This window comes from Arvicanthis niloticus, chromosome 18 (genome assembly GCF_011762505.2).
Source record: "Arvicanthis niloticus isolate mArvNil1 chromosome 18, mArvNil1.pat.X, whole genome shotgun sequence".
Classification (NCBI taxonomy): Eukaryota; Metazoa; Chordata; class Mammalia; order Rodentia; family Muridae; genus Arvicanthis; species Arvicanthis niloticus.
The window spans coordinates 33,237,288-33,251,673 of record NC_047675.1 but is presented as its reverse complement, the minus strand read 5'-3'; the positions used below and the strand labels follow the sequence as shown (position 1 = coordinate 33,251,673).

The following is a 14,386-nucleotide window of genomic DNA, read 5'->3' as shown; positions in this document are numbered from 1 at the left end:
GGTGTTATTAATTACAAGAATCAATCAATAAAAGAAGAAAACCAGTTTCCTTGGCTTTTCAGATACTATGTACAACAGAGGATGGTTTGATGATTCTGGAGAAAACCTGGCCTGAGAGCTAGGCTGAATGAATTTTTAGTCTAAATAATTCATTCTCTTATCCTGTTAGTGGCTGTCAAGTAGTTTTCTCTGCATAAGCATCTGAGTGCTACAACAGTTCTTACCGGATGGACATCACCAATGTAGTACTGCTTTAGCATCTCCCTGGCATCAGGGGAGTGGCCAACATCTTCAAAGCTTTCAGTTGCATCAGCACCAGCTTGTTCCAGGAGAACCTCTTCCCCACCAGGATGCTAGAAGAAATAGCATTTTCTGAATAGAGGGCTCTCTGAAAAGCACACTGAAGTTTTTTCTGTCCATCCCCTTTCTCCCTTTGGTGAACAAATTGTGTGCCACTTGGAAGGGCGTATCAGGAAGAATACAGCAGCATTTTCTACAATATTCTGCCCCAAACTGCATAATATGTGTATTAACTGCATAGTAACCTTTGTCAACATTAAAACTGCAAAAAAACTCACAGCGAGAACTCCAGAATTTCTGGAATTCTTTGTTCTACTCTTGAAATGAACTCCTTTTTGGAGATGGGGTCTCATATGGTACAGCTGATCTGAATGTACAGCCCAAGATGAGCTTAAATGCCAGATCCTCCTGATCCCTTGGACTGCAGGTGTGGATGACCACGTACATGTTAATGAGGTGCTGGGGACTGAACCCAGGGCCTCGTGCATGGTAGGCAGGGACTCTCCCTACTGAGCTATATTCTTGCCCATTTACTTTCTTTCTTCTTTCTTTTTAAAACACTTATCTATTCTCTTGTGTTTATGTGTGCACCTGCATTAATTCTTCCTGCCTCAGCTTCCTGGATGGTTAATCTCAAAACTTTTTGTAAAATTAAAATTCTTTTCTTTCTTTCTTTTCTTTTTCTTTTTTGAGACAAGGTTTCTCTGTGTATCCTTGACTGTCCTGGAAGTGGCTCTGTAGACCAGGCTGAACTCAAATTCAGACATTCACCTGCCTCTGCCTCCTCGAGTGTTGGGATTAAAGGAATGTACCACCTTCACCCAACTTAAAATTTTTTCAAATTAAAAAAAAAAAAAAAGAAGAAGAAGAAGAAGTAGTAGGTAGGGGAGGGGAGATTCGTTCTATAGTTACATTGCTAAACACCGGGATGACTTTGTGCCCGTATCTGCAAGCTACAAAGAACAAGAGCATTCAGCCTTACAGCTAGTGCTATTACATGGGATAGGCTATGAACACTTGGGGGATGGCTCAGTAGGAGAGAGCCCAACAACCTGATTTTGATCCCTGAAACCTATGAAGAGAACCAACTTCCAAAAGTTGTCCTGACTTCCCTCTACTCTCTGGAGCAGCTTACACACACATGTGCACACAGAGAAACTAATAAATAAAGTTAATTTTTAAAAACTTGGCACCTGCCAGACATGACAACAGATACCTTTCATCCCAGCACAAGCAAGCAGATCTCTGAGTTCCAGGCCAGCCTGGCAAACAGAGTGAGTTCTAAGGCCATCCAGGGCTGCAGAAAGGCCCTGCCTCTAAACAGACAGACAGACAAAAAGTAGATACACGAAAATGCCAGCAGGGACTCTGGTGGCTGCACAAAGTGAACACTGTGTCTTTTGAAACTGTATTCAGCAGTATATCCTATTTAAAAACTTTATTTTCTAAACTAACACACAGCAGTCCCTGACTTCAATACTCAGCAAACATTTGCTTACTAACAAATTTAGAATTTTCATTAACACACTCAAGCCCGTGTTTCTGAAATACTCATGTCTTTTTAATTAGTTACTTTTTATAACAACCACTTAAACAGCGCTAATATTTTAAAGATTAATTCAAGAGAAATACAAAGCCTTTCCAAGCCACCTACCAGTCATAGTCACTCACTCGTCAGCTCCCTGAGGATCAGAACAGCTGCTATTTTGGTCTCCTAAAAGGTCTCCACCCAGGAGAGCCCAGCGTTTAACCATGCTATTTTAGTGCAAGAGAGAGACTGCCACCATTCAGTTGTTCCGACTTGAGAGAAAATAAAGTCATTGATAGGGAACTACATCCCAGTTTGCTCTACATCTAAATTGTGGAAAATGTTTCCCCTTTATCCTATTCCAGCAAACGGGCTTTCATAGTCAGAGGAAATGCCAAGCCTGGTGGCCTAGGCCCCTTAATCCCAGCATCTCAAGAGGTTGAGGCAGGGCATCCAAACTCAAGCCAGCTGGGGCAACTTTGTCAGCTCCTATATCAAAATGGAAAGCAAGCTGGATGTGGTGGTACACACCTTTAGTTCCCAGCACTCAAGAGACAGAGGCAGAGGCAGATGGATTTCTGTGAGGATGTAAGAGCTGCTCTTACAATTGAGTAAAACCGGGAGTGAGACAGGTGGTCCTCCCAAGGGAAGAACACACCAGTTGGCTATCTACTGCCAAATGGTCAGCCCTGAAAACATATACATGTATACATACATGTATGCATATATACATACATACATACAAACATACATACAGGAAATATCACACAGATTCAACAGGTTGTTTTTAAGAATATATATGTATATACAAATACATATGTGCCTATAATAATGACTGATTTAAAACAAAAAGGGCCACAAATATGAAGGAGAGCAGGAAGGGGTATTTGAGAGGGTTTGCAGAGAAACTACTATACTTAAAATACAATCTCAAAAATTAACAACAACAAATTTCTGAAAAACAAAATATGATTTTTTTTTTTAAAGTTGCCCTAAACCTGGTATCTACTGTTTGAAAGAGTCACTCTAAATAAAGGGGAGGCTGTACAGTATATGGACATGCAACAGGACCATTCTTTCCTGAGCCTTAAAACTAGAAAGTAGAGGAAATAATAAATGTGTGGCTAGTAATTCACAAGAAAAAACGCCAACTTAAAAATGTTTTAGGGGGCTCAGCAGTTTAGGAGGCTCTTGCAGAGGACCCAGGTTCAATTCCAGCACCCACATGTTGATTCACAACCATCTGTAACTCCAATTACAGGGAATCCGATACTTCCTTCTGACCTCTACAAGCACCAAAGCACACATGCATGAAGGTAAAACACTGACATTTCATTTATATAAAATAAATGAATAAATAACGACAAAAAATAGTATCATGTAAAACAATCTTTTTTGAAAGGGTGGGAGTTGAGACAGGATCTCACTATGTAGCCTGGCTGTCTAGGAACTCACTATTTAGTCCTTGAACTCACAGAGATCCACCTGCTTCTGAAAGATAGAAAAATCATAAGTTGATCCCCTGAACCCTACTCTTAAAAGCAAAGACATAAAAACCTGTAAGTCAAACACTGTGTTGCCTCAGTCCCAGGAAATTAGCTGACCATTTGAACAGATGGCCCTAACTAAACAAACCTTAAGATTCATGGTGTCAGGATGCTATGGGCCCGAGATTAGCCTGGCCGCGCTTTGAACTAACAGCCCTGAGACAGTTGGTGCCAGGATGCTAAAAGTTTGAGATAAGCCTGACCCCCTTGAACTGGAGCTCATGATATATAGTGTGAAACTAGTTCGAAATAGCCAATTATAAAGTGACACATCATGCATCTTAGGAATTTGAGATCAAATGTATCGATGACCTAGTGACCTGTTCCCCCTCCTTCCCCCTTCCCTAACTCCACTCTCAGCCTTCCCCCTTCCCTAACTCCACCCCCACCTGGTTTGTAGATTCACCCTTAAAAGCTGTAAACTTTTTATGTTCGGGGCTGCTGAATCTCTCAGCCCCTGCGCGGGCTTGAAGGGAAGAGAGCCCTGGCTAGCCAGTAAACCTCTTGCGTTTGCATCAAGTTGTGTTTCTCGTGAGTGATTTGGGGTGCGTCTGCAGTTCTCCACGGATCGTGAGTTCTTTTTCTAGTGGGCCTTACACTTCTGGCTCCCAAGTGCTGCAATTAAAAGTAATTTTAAAAAAAATCTATAAAAATTTAAAAATGAAATGTTTTAGGGCAGAGAGATGGTTCAGTGAATACATTCGCGAAAACCAGAAGTCATGCGAATGCCAGGTGGACACAGCAGCCCCTGTAACTCCAAAGCTGGAAAGTAGAAATAAGGGATCACCGGAGCATGCTGGCCAGCTAGACAGCCATATCGATGAGCTCCGAATTCAGCTGAGCATGCTGGCCAGCTAGACAGCCATATGGATGAGCTCTGAATTCAGCTGAGAGATCCTGCCTCAAATTTAAAAAGACTCTCAATGTCAATGTCAGCCTCCACACTCACACAAAGAGCACACACAAACATACAACCCACACTGCACACATAGATACATAAAAATGTTTTAACTTTTTTCTTCTGTTAACTCTAGAAATAACAGGCAGAGAAACGGGAAACAAGCTACTGACAGAATACTTTAAAAACCTTTGGAAAAGTATTATCAGTTATAGCTAAATATGATGTACAGTCAGTCCTAACTTTAAGCATAATATATTACTTTTATGGATAAACATCTTACCTATTTATATTTGTGTTGGTTTTTTATCATTTTCTTTATTTACAAAGTTCCTAAGTTTCCTTACTAAAGATTTATTAACTATAGATGAGCAAATGAAATGTCCCTGTTCATTTCAATTGATATGAAGGAAAACTGAGTCAAAATTTTAATCACAAAAATCCTGTTCACCATGAATACCCAGTGCCAGAACAGACTCAGTAAATCTCTTTGAATACTGTGTAAGGAAAATAAATAACTCTAATTTATTACTACATATTCAAGTATTTTCAGGATCAAAGAGGGGTTATAGTACAAAGGTTCTTGCCTTGGAGTTAAGAATCTATCAACTTGGGCTGAAAAGACGGCTAAGTACTTAAAAACACAGGCTGCTCTTCTAGAGGACCCAGATTCTGTCCCCAGCATTCACATGGGGGCTCACAACTGTCTGTAATTTCAGTTCCAGATCTGATGCCCTCTTCTGGCCTCCTCAGGCACCAAGCACACACATGGTGCATAGACATACAAGCATGCAAACAACCATACACATAAAATAAATTTTAAAAAATGATACAGAACATATCAAATTCACAGAAAGATCACTGCGGCCACACAGTGAGCGAATCACTCAGCTGAACTAAAGACTTATTCTGCTTAAGCTGGTTTACACAATGTTGTAAAATGAAGGGCAATGTCCGCAAACACAGAGATATGAGCTGCCCTGGGACACTCTACCTGGATTAAATGTCCCAAAGAAGTGACAGAGTGACACTTCTGTCAAGAAGTAGATGTAGGGCCAGTGAGATGGTTTATCCAGGAAAGCATTTGATATGCAAACCTGACAAACTGAGTTTAATCCCCAGAACTCAGGGTGAAAAGAGAAAACCAACCAGAAATGTGTATGCATAAATATCTTAAAATATATGCAGATGTGTTACAGATCAAATTATGAAACGGAATTAAGAATGATAGTTATTTTGAGGTAGGACAAAAGATAAGAGGAAAAATATGGGTGACAGTTTACTTGGGTTCTGTTGTGATTTGAGATAGGATCTCACTATGTAGCTCTGGCTGTTCTGGAATTCACAATGTAGACTAGGTTGGCCTCAAACTCACAAGAGATCCACCCATCTCTACCTCTCCAGTGCTGAGATTACTGTGGGGCACAATGCTTCACATGTAAAAGCTTATTTGATTGATGGTTAAGGTCCTAATTCTTGGTTTTGGCAATAATCACCATACTAGCTACCTTTGTATCATTGGATCAAAAAAAGTAACAGAAAGACCAGGGAGGAGGAGAGACTTCTTTTGGGTCGGTTTCAGAGGATTTCTGGTCCATGCAGGAAGACATGGTGGCAGGAATATGAGACACAGGGACTAGAACTAGAACCCACAGTTGGTGTCATTTTCAAAAGGCCAGCTCCAAGTGACCATTTTTGTCAGCTTATAAAGCCCCACTTCCTAAAAGTTCCACAGCCTCCCAAAATAGTGTCAGCATTTGGCAGACAAGTGGTAGAAAGCCTGTAGGGGGCATTTCTAAGTCAATGCATAATAACTAAGATTTATATATGAGTGCATAAAAGGAGTGCTTTATAACTATATTATGCAAAAGCGAGACATCAGCACAGCGGTCACTTTGGGGAGCGGGAGGGGTACTAATTAGGAAGAAACACCAGAACTTGGCACACAACTTCACAGATGTACAAACTTAGGAAACACTCACTAAGCATGCTTTTAGGCTTTGTGCATTCTTGTGTTACAGTTTTTAAAATATGTCTTCAGAACTATGCAGCTGACATCAGAGAAGAGGAAACACCTGGATGTGTTTACTGATTAGACACAGGCAGAGAGTTCTGAATGTTTTTCACTGCATAGCATTTTCTTCAAGCAGCATTTTAGATGGAAACCCAATATATACAACCAAGTACAAGTGAAGAGTGTTTCAGCAACCTTCAAGAATCCATCTAAACACCATCCACACAAACAATCGACAAATGACAAATTGAGCAACACCAGTAGCAGGCACAAGGTGGTCCCTAATTTCAGAGTCACAGGACTTGGAGAGCTGCTTGTAGACTGCCATTACTTAAAACTGCGCTACTGTGCTATCTTCAGAGGTCAGATAAGGAAAAAAGAATTGAGAATAATTCACAAGGTGCTCTACTCCACCCGGCCCCAAGTCCTATGGTAGATGAGAATACATTCTAGACCTAGCCCAAAAGTTAGGAGAGATGGGACCAAGTTCAATTTTAGCCCAAACAGCTCTTGTCTGCCAGTTTTTGTTCATGTTCACTATCAATTTAATAAGATTTAGACTCACCTAGAAAATACAGCTATAGATGTGTCTGTGAGAATGTTTCTAGAATATTCCTAAGAATATGAGTGACAATGTAAGTGACTGCAAACATGTGACCAAACATGTGACCAGCCATCTCTCACATCAGTCATCATGCTTTGCCTGCCACGATGGCATATTCCCTCAAACTGTAAGTCAAGATAAATCCCTCCTTAATGTCAACCATTTCGTCACAGAAAAAAAAAAAAAAAGTAACTAATACAGTAGTGATAAATATTGTCTTGGCTAGAATAATAAGAAATAGAAAGCCAAGCATAGTGGCACATGACTGCACACCCAGCACACGGGAGGCAGAGATAAAGAATATGTACTGTTCTTGAAAGGGCAGAGATCAGTTCCCAGCACCCTAATTGTATGGCTCACAACCTCCTGTAACTCCATCTCCAGGGGATTCTGGAATCTGCAGACACCTGTACTCACACATGCACATATCCACACAGACACACATATTTACATAATAAAAAGATAAAAATTCTTAAAGATACTATAAGACAAGTTCAGATGAAGAAACTTAGGTAGAGTGCCTCTGCCCTACTCCCCAGTTAAGGGCAGAAAGGAAATAAATCTAAAACACTGCCATAAAAAAGCATGGGAGACATTTGCACTGTGGTGGAGCTTGGTTTCCACGGCCTCTTCTAACACGTTCTACTACCACAGAGACCTGTGCTAGGAGTGGAGCAAAGCAGCGGCTGACTCAGGTTAAACAACAGTGTAGCAAACTTGAGAAGTGACCTCAAGTCATCTATGCAGCACCCTGCTTGCTGTACTTTCTTTTCTTTTTTAATGTACATGGGTACTATGCCTACATATGTCTATGCATCATAACGCGTGTGCTTCGTGCTCGTGGGGACCAGAGGGAAGGTATCAGATCCTGAAGTAGAGTTATAGATGGTTGTAAGCCGCCATCTAGGAGCCAAACTCGGGTTTTCTGAAAGAACAGCAAATGCTGCTGAGCCATCTCTCCAGCCTACTGCTGTATTTACAAACTTTCATTTTTCTTCACACAAAAAAATTGTGTTACATTTATTTTGTGCATGTGTACACCTCAAATCACTTGTATGGAAGTCAGAGGACAACTTGAGATGGTCAGTTCTCTCCTACCATATGGATTCTGGAAACTGAACTCAAGCTTTGCAGCAAGCACACTTACCCAACGAGCCATCTTGCCACCCCAGCATTCATTTTCCTTTTATTTCAGAAGAGAAGAAAAGACAGGCAAGTGGGAAGAGGGAAAAAGAGGAACAGGGACTACTGCTCCTGGTGAAAGGTTACAGTTAGAGAGAGCTCAGTGGCAGAATGCTTATGTAGTAAGGGCAAGACCCTAGGTTTGATCCCACCACCACATGTACAGCACCCAACACACATTCCAAGGAAAAAACAAAAGAATCAGCACGCCACTAGGAGTGTAAAATGCATCAAATTTACAAAAATTATAGTTAAAAGTATACTTGACTTAATTTAAAAGAAAACTTAACAATCTAAGCATAACAACATTTTACTCTGCTTGCTTCTAAAAAACAGTTCCACCATGAGCAAAGCATTCAACTGCTTTAAAAAAAAAAAAAAAAAAAAAAAAAAAAAAAAAAAAAAAAAAAAAAACACTATATTAGCTAATAAATACAATAAGCAGAGTTTTTGCGCTCCCAAATCAGGAAGACGTTTGTTTTCTTTGTTTTAAGATAGGGTCTATTTTACAGCCCTGGCTGTCCTAGAACTCACTATGTAGTCCAGGCTGTTCTTGAACACACAGAGACCCACCTGCTTCTGCCTCCCAAGTGCTGGGATGAAAGGCACGAGGCACTATGGAAGTGATTGATTTATAGCATCTTTTACCCTTGAGCCAGGCATCTTGCCCACCCAAGTGATTTGTGCTGTGAAGCAATTCAATAGCCTCCATCTCAAGCCTTTGTGTAGAGAGCATCTGTAACTTATGTTTGCCTTCATTTTTGGAGTTTGTAATGTTGAGAAATTGGTATCACTCAGTAAAAACCATACCTCAAATTTTTAGCTTTGTGGTAAACAGTATAATACCCTCTCACTATACCAGGCAATCACAGGGAGCCATTTTCCAATTGGCCATCCAACCATGAGGGCAAACAGCTGAAATTGTTCATATAATTTGTAGTGTAATTTGTAATATACTACATAGTATCCAACAAATTATAGAAGACATTCAGTGCTTATTATCTTTTATAAAACAAACATGCCAGCACTCAGGGAGACATAGGCAGTCTGAGTTTTAGGCCAGCCTAGTCTATACAGAGTTCCAGGACAGTCAGAGCTACATAGTGAGACCCTGTCTCAAAACAAAAACAACAACAAAAACAAAAAAACAAACATGCCACTACTTTATAATTTCATCCTCCCTCTTTTTATTTGTAGAATCAACAACAACAACAAAAAAGCAGATCTCAACTTAAGGAAGGGAGGAAAACCTCCTTTTCAGCCACTCGGAATAAAAGCCATGATGCTCTGTGGGAGCCACGAATTGTGTAATAACTTATTCAGCTCAAGAGCAATCTAAAGCATGGCATAAGACACATACAGGATTTTCTTATTACTCAATATTTGCCCCATAGGTGAGCTGTGGCATTTCAAGCTTGTAATATGATACCCAAAACAAAAGTTGTATTCACCCTGCTCCCAAGAAAGCCAATGAAGGCAGATCAGAGTCAAAAGCTCAACTTTCTATAGGTGACTTCAGGCAAATAATATTAATGCCAATAAGTCAGAAATCCCCTGAGTTGAACAACCCTTATATCTAAGGCTCAGGGAACATCCTGGAAAGGGGCCAGAAAGACTGTAAGAGCCAGAGGACCAGGATACCTGAAGTTAGGTAGGAACTTGGTACATATGAAATCTCAACAATATGGTTGCCTGAGCTAAATCATGTAATAACCACACCAGAGTTGTCATACCAACATGAATGGGGACATTTCACAAGACCCCACTTCTGGATCAAGAGCTATGGGTGGTCAATGGCTGCTGAGAGAAGTCAGTCTTCTCCAGGGAGATGCCTCCTGATGGGTTAATCAATCCCAAGTGGTCAGTCCTAAACACACGTGTATATATAATAACACTAGAGGGAATTACAGGAGGAGTTAGAGGGAAGAGAGTGAGGGACAGAGATGATATAGTATACTCATGTATAAACCTATTAAAATCTTTTTTTAAAAAGGAACAAAAGTAATCTTTTTTGGTTTTTGAGAGAGGTTTGTATCTTTAAAAAAAGAGAGAGATTTATTTATTTATTCTATCTGCATGTATACCTGCATGCCAGAAGTGGGCATCAGACCCCATTACAGAGGGCTGTGAACCTCCATGGGGTGGCTGGGAATTGAACTCAGGATCTCTGGAGGAGCAGCCAGTGCTCTTAAATGCTGAGCCATCTCTCCAGTCCATTATTTTTGCTTTTGTTTTGAGGCAGGGTTTCTCTGTGTAGCTCCGGCTGACCTTAAACTCAGAGATCTGCCTGCCTCTGCTTCCTGAGTGATGTGTGTCACCACCACCCAGCAAGAAGATTGGATAGATGGATGGATGGATGGATGAATGGATGGATGGATAAGTGGATGGATAGACAGATTTGTTTTGTTTTTGAGGCAAAGTCTCTCTACATAGCTCTGGCTATCCTGCAACTACTATATAGATCAGTCTGACCTAGACTCACGGAGATCTACCTGCCTTTACCTCCCGAGAACTGGGATTAAAGGTGTGTGTCACCATGCTCTATTTTCTGGGTTGTCGTTGTTTTTTGTTTGTTTGTTTGTTTGTTTTTAGTGATCAGTGAGGATAGGAAAATTCTCAGTCAGTAAAGTGCTTTTCACACAAGCATAAAGACTTGAGTCTTTATGCACTCAGACTAATGACCTGAGTCCATTCCCTGTGAGCCACATGATAAAGGGAGAAAACAAGAACAGATTCCTAAAAGCTGTCTACTGACTTCCACAAGTGTTATGACATATACATGTGCTGCACACGCATACCCACATTTTGAATGAATGTTTAATCATAATAAAAATTTTAAAGAAAAATAAAATGTACTAACATATCAGATCACATTAACTAGAAAAAGGGAAAAAACAACTCAGTCATCTCAGTTACAGAGGAAAACATATGACAAAATTCAACACCCTGATAATCTTAGAAAACTAGAAACAAGGAAATTTCAACAATAAAGAACACTTATGAAAAACATACAATAAAACACTCAAAAATGAAAGACTGTTCCTTAGATAAGTAACAAAATCAGACTAAAATCAGTTCTAAGAACTGCTGTTCAGTACTGCACTCAAATACACACTTGCATAAATACAAAAAAAAAAAAACAAGAAAGAAAGAAGGAAGGAGGGAGGGATAACAAGGGAGGGAGGAACACAGAGGAAAAAACAAAACAAAACAGAAGAAAATCTACCAAGAATCTGCAAGAAACATGTTAACAGCTCATAAACTAAGTCAACAAAGTTTTAGGGAACAAGCTAAAAAAAATGTGTTACCATAAACCAGCAATGAATGATCCAAAAAGAACAAGAGAAGGAAGAGGATGAGGAAAAATAAAGAAAGCAACTCTACTTAAAATAGCATCTAGAAGAATTACTGAGTTCAACCATAAACCAAGGAAGCCCAGGCTGGCCTCAAACTTAAATCAATCCTCCTGCCTCAGCCTCCTGAGTACTAGGATCACAGGCGTTCTGAACCACCACAGCTGACTTACATGATTCCATGTCTATGGATGCCTATTGTAGTTAAATTCAGAGACACAGACAACAGAACAGTGATCTCTGAGGCTGGAGCATCAGAGAACTGGGATTTGTTGCTTAGTGAGTAGCGTTTCAGTTTGGATGAGAAAGCTCTGAAGATGGACAGCGGTGGCAGTTCTTAAAGACTGTGAGCGTACTTAATGCCAAACTACATGCCTAAAGTGGTGGAAATGGTGACAGCCACGTTTAAAAACCATCACACGAAGAAGGCTTCTCATCTAAAGAGTACAGTGCAGGGCTGATGAGAAGGCTCAATAGGTCATGATTCCTGCTGGCAAACTGAGTATGATCACCAGAACCCACAAGGTGAAAGAAAGGAAGTGACTCCAGAAAGTTTTCCTACAGTTAAGATGGAGAGCTAAGGGTGCACAGCTGGGTCAATCCTCAACACTAAAAACATAAAAAAGGTCGAAAGAGCCTCACACATACACACACACATAAATATGCACACATATATGTATCACTTACTGTTATGAAAGAGAAGCTAAATATACATACCAATAGTTAACATAAGCTCAAAATCTGCTTTTATCTAAATCACAGCCAAAAAAAGGTAAGAGTGTGGGATTATTCTCAGTAACCTAGATTGGTTGTCTATACTAATTAAAAATACTAGACAATAAAAAATTTCTTCTTCGCCGGGCAGTGGTGGCGCATGCCTTTAATCCCAGCACTTGGGAGGCAGAGACAGGCGGATTTCTGAATTCGAGGCCAGCCTGGTCTACAGAGTGAGTTCCAGGACAGCCAGGACTACACAGAGAAACCCTGTCTCGAAAAAAAAAAAAAGTCTTCTTTGGCCTAGGGTGCAGCTCAGTCGCAGTGGGCTCATCAAGCATGCAGAAGCCCAGAGTTTGATTCTTAACACAACACAGTAATAACAGAACTCACACGACGATGGAGAGCTGTCTCTGCAGTTAAGAGCACTCCAATTTGGTTCCAGTACCACATTGGGCACTATCCCAGCCTCCACAGGCTTCTGTACTCAGGCGCAGAGATACACATACATACACAAAATTAAAAATAAATCTGAACCAAACAAATCACACAATCTGGAGCTAGAGATACAGTTCATCCATACAGTGTTTGCCTAGAAAGCCAAAGGTCCCCAGTCCAACCTCTACACCAAAATAAACAAAATTCTCACCTAGTTTTTCTCACCTAGTCTAAGTAAAACATAAAGCCCACGTTCCTTAGCACCTACTTTGCATACAAATCTCTGGTGTGTTTGGTTTTGGGTTTTGTTGTAGTTCAGACAGTTCCCGATTCAAGATCTTCCCAACTAAGCTTAGTAGATACGGGGATTTCAGCTAAGAGACACCACAGCCAGCTTGCATTTAAACCTCAGGTAAGCTACCACATAAACCAGTAAAAGAAGAAACAACTGACTGTGTGGTCTATTTATTTCTAACTCAAGCAAAAATAACCAAGTAAAGCACTACAGCTATTAGAAAACTTTGTCCTCTTGTGAAGGATCTCAGTCAATTCAACCATCCGAAGAATACGTGATAGGGAGCAGAAACAGTCTTAAATGCAATTACTATACTAAATACTACTGACATCGGACACAAAAATCTATGCTTTAATAAAGAAATGAAAGGACAAACTACTAATGGGAATCATTCCCAATTATTAAGTCTATGGAAAGAACAGAGGACTGGGGGGCTGACAAGAGAATGTGAGGAATGACAATTACAGTGTAACATTCTAGCTGGAAAAAAATTATTCAAGTTCTCTGTAGATGGAAATTCCATACTGATGCAGTAAAAATGTGACAGTGGAACTCTACTGAAGCCCACCTGACTTGGAAAATGGAATGAGAGTCATTAGCTTGAGGAAGCTGCAGAAACAGGCTGGATGATAAAGAGCAACTGCTAGCCAAGTACACGCTAACACCAAAGCCAATATGGAGATTAAAATATGGCAAGGCAGAGAAAGATAACAGAGCTAGTGGGTCACAGGAGGAAATGATGCCATTTGCTTGGAGATCAGAGTGAGCCTGGGAAGACAGGGGTGTTGCCTAGGAAACTAGCCTGATGCCAAAGGGTGTAACCTGGCAAGGTCACCAAACTACCCATATCCCAAATTCAGGTCTAGGAATTCCAATATAACTTGATAACCTTAACTACCCCATGCCCCACTGCTACAGAGTCTCACGAGTTTAAGTATCTTCATAGACTATCACAATTTTAATTGGCTAATTATGGTGGGTGAGGCACACACATGCCAAGCACGTATGTGGAGGTCAGAGAACAACACTGTGAAGTAGGTACGCCTTCCTCCTTATGTAGGTCCCAAGAATCAAATTCAGGTAGTCAGACTTGCACAGATGCTCTACCAGCTGAGCCATATAGAACCTACAACTGTTATTTTTATTTGATGTCTTCTCCCCCATTAGACTAAAAACACTTAGGAACAGGGACTGCAGTTGTCTTCTATGTGACTGAGAACAAACAGAGCATATACCTTAGACATAGGAAGATTGGGAGCACTCACTCCGTTCTCATAGGTGCATATATGCATACGTGAGCAGGCATACATGCCTACGGCCACATATAAAATGAATAAACAAATGAAGAAAAAAAATACTGATTGGGTCACCCTGCCTGCACAAGGCCAGGGATTAACCTTGGCCTCATCTTACTTCAAGTCTTCTTTAGATCAACCCACATGAATACTGAGGGAACACTGAATGCCTTCTGTATATATGCCTACCATCTAGGTAACAATTGGACTGTGGGTTT

At 40.5% G+C, this 14,386-nt stretch overlaps 1 protein-coding gene across 1 annotated transcript in view; it reads right to left on the bottom strand.

Moving 5' to 3' along the window:
* Cyb5b (cytochrome b5 type B) overlaps positions 1-14,386 on the bottom strand; it is a 36,005-nt gene that overhangs the window by 15,694 nt on the left and 5,925 nt on the right. The window contains exon 2 of the mRNA XM_034522696.2: positions 225-353. Coding sequence (XP_034378587.1) covers positions 225-353 — 129 coding nt within the window. The remainder of the gene's footprint in view (positions 1-224; positions 354-14,386) is intronic.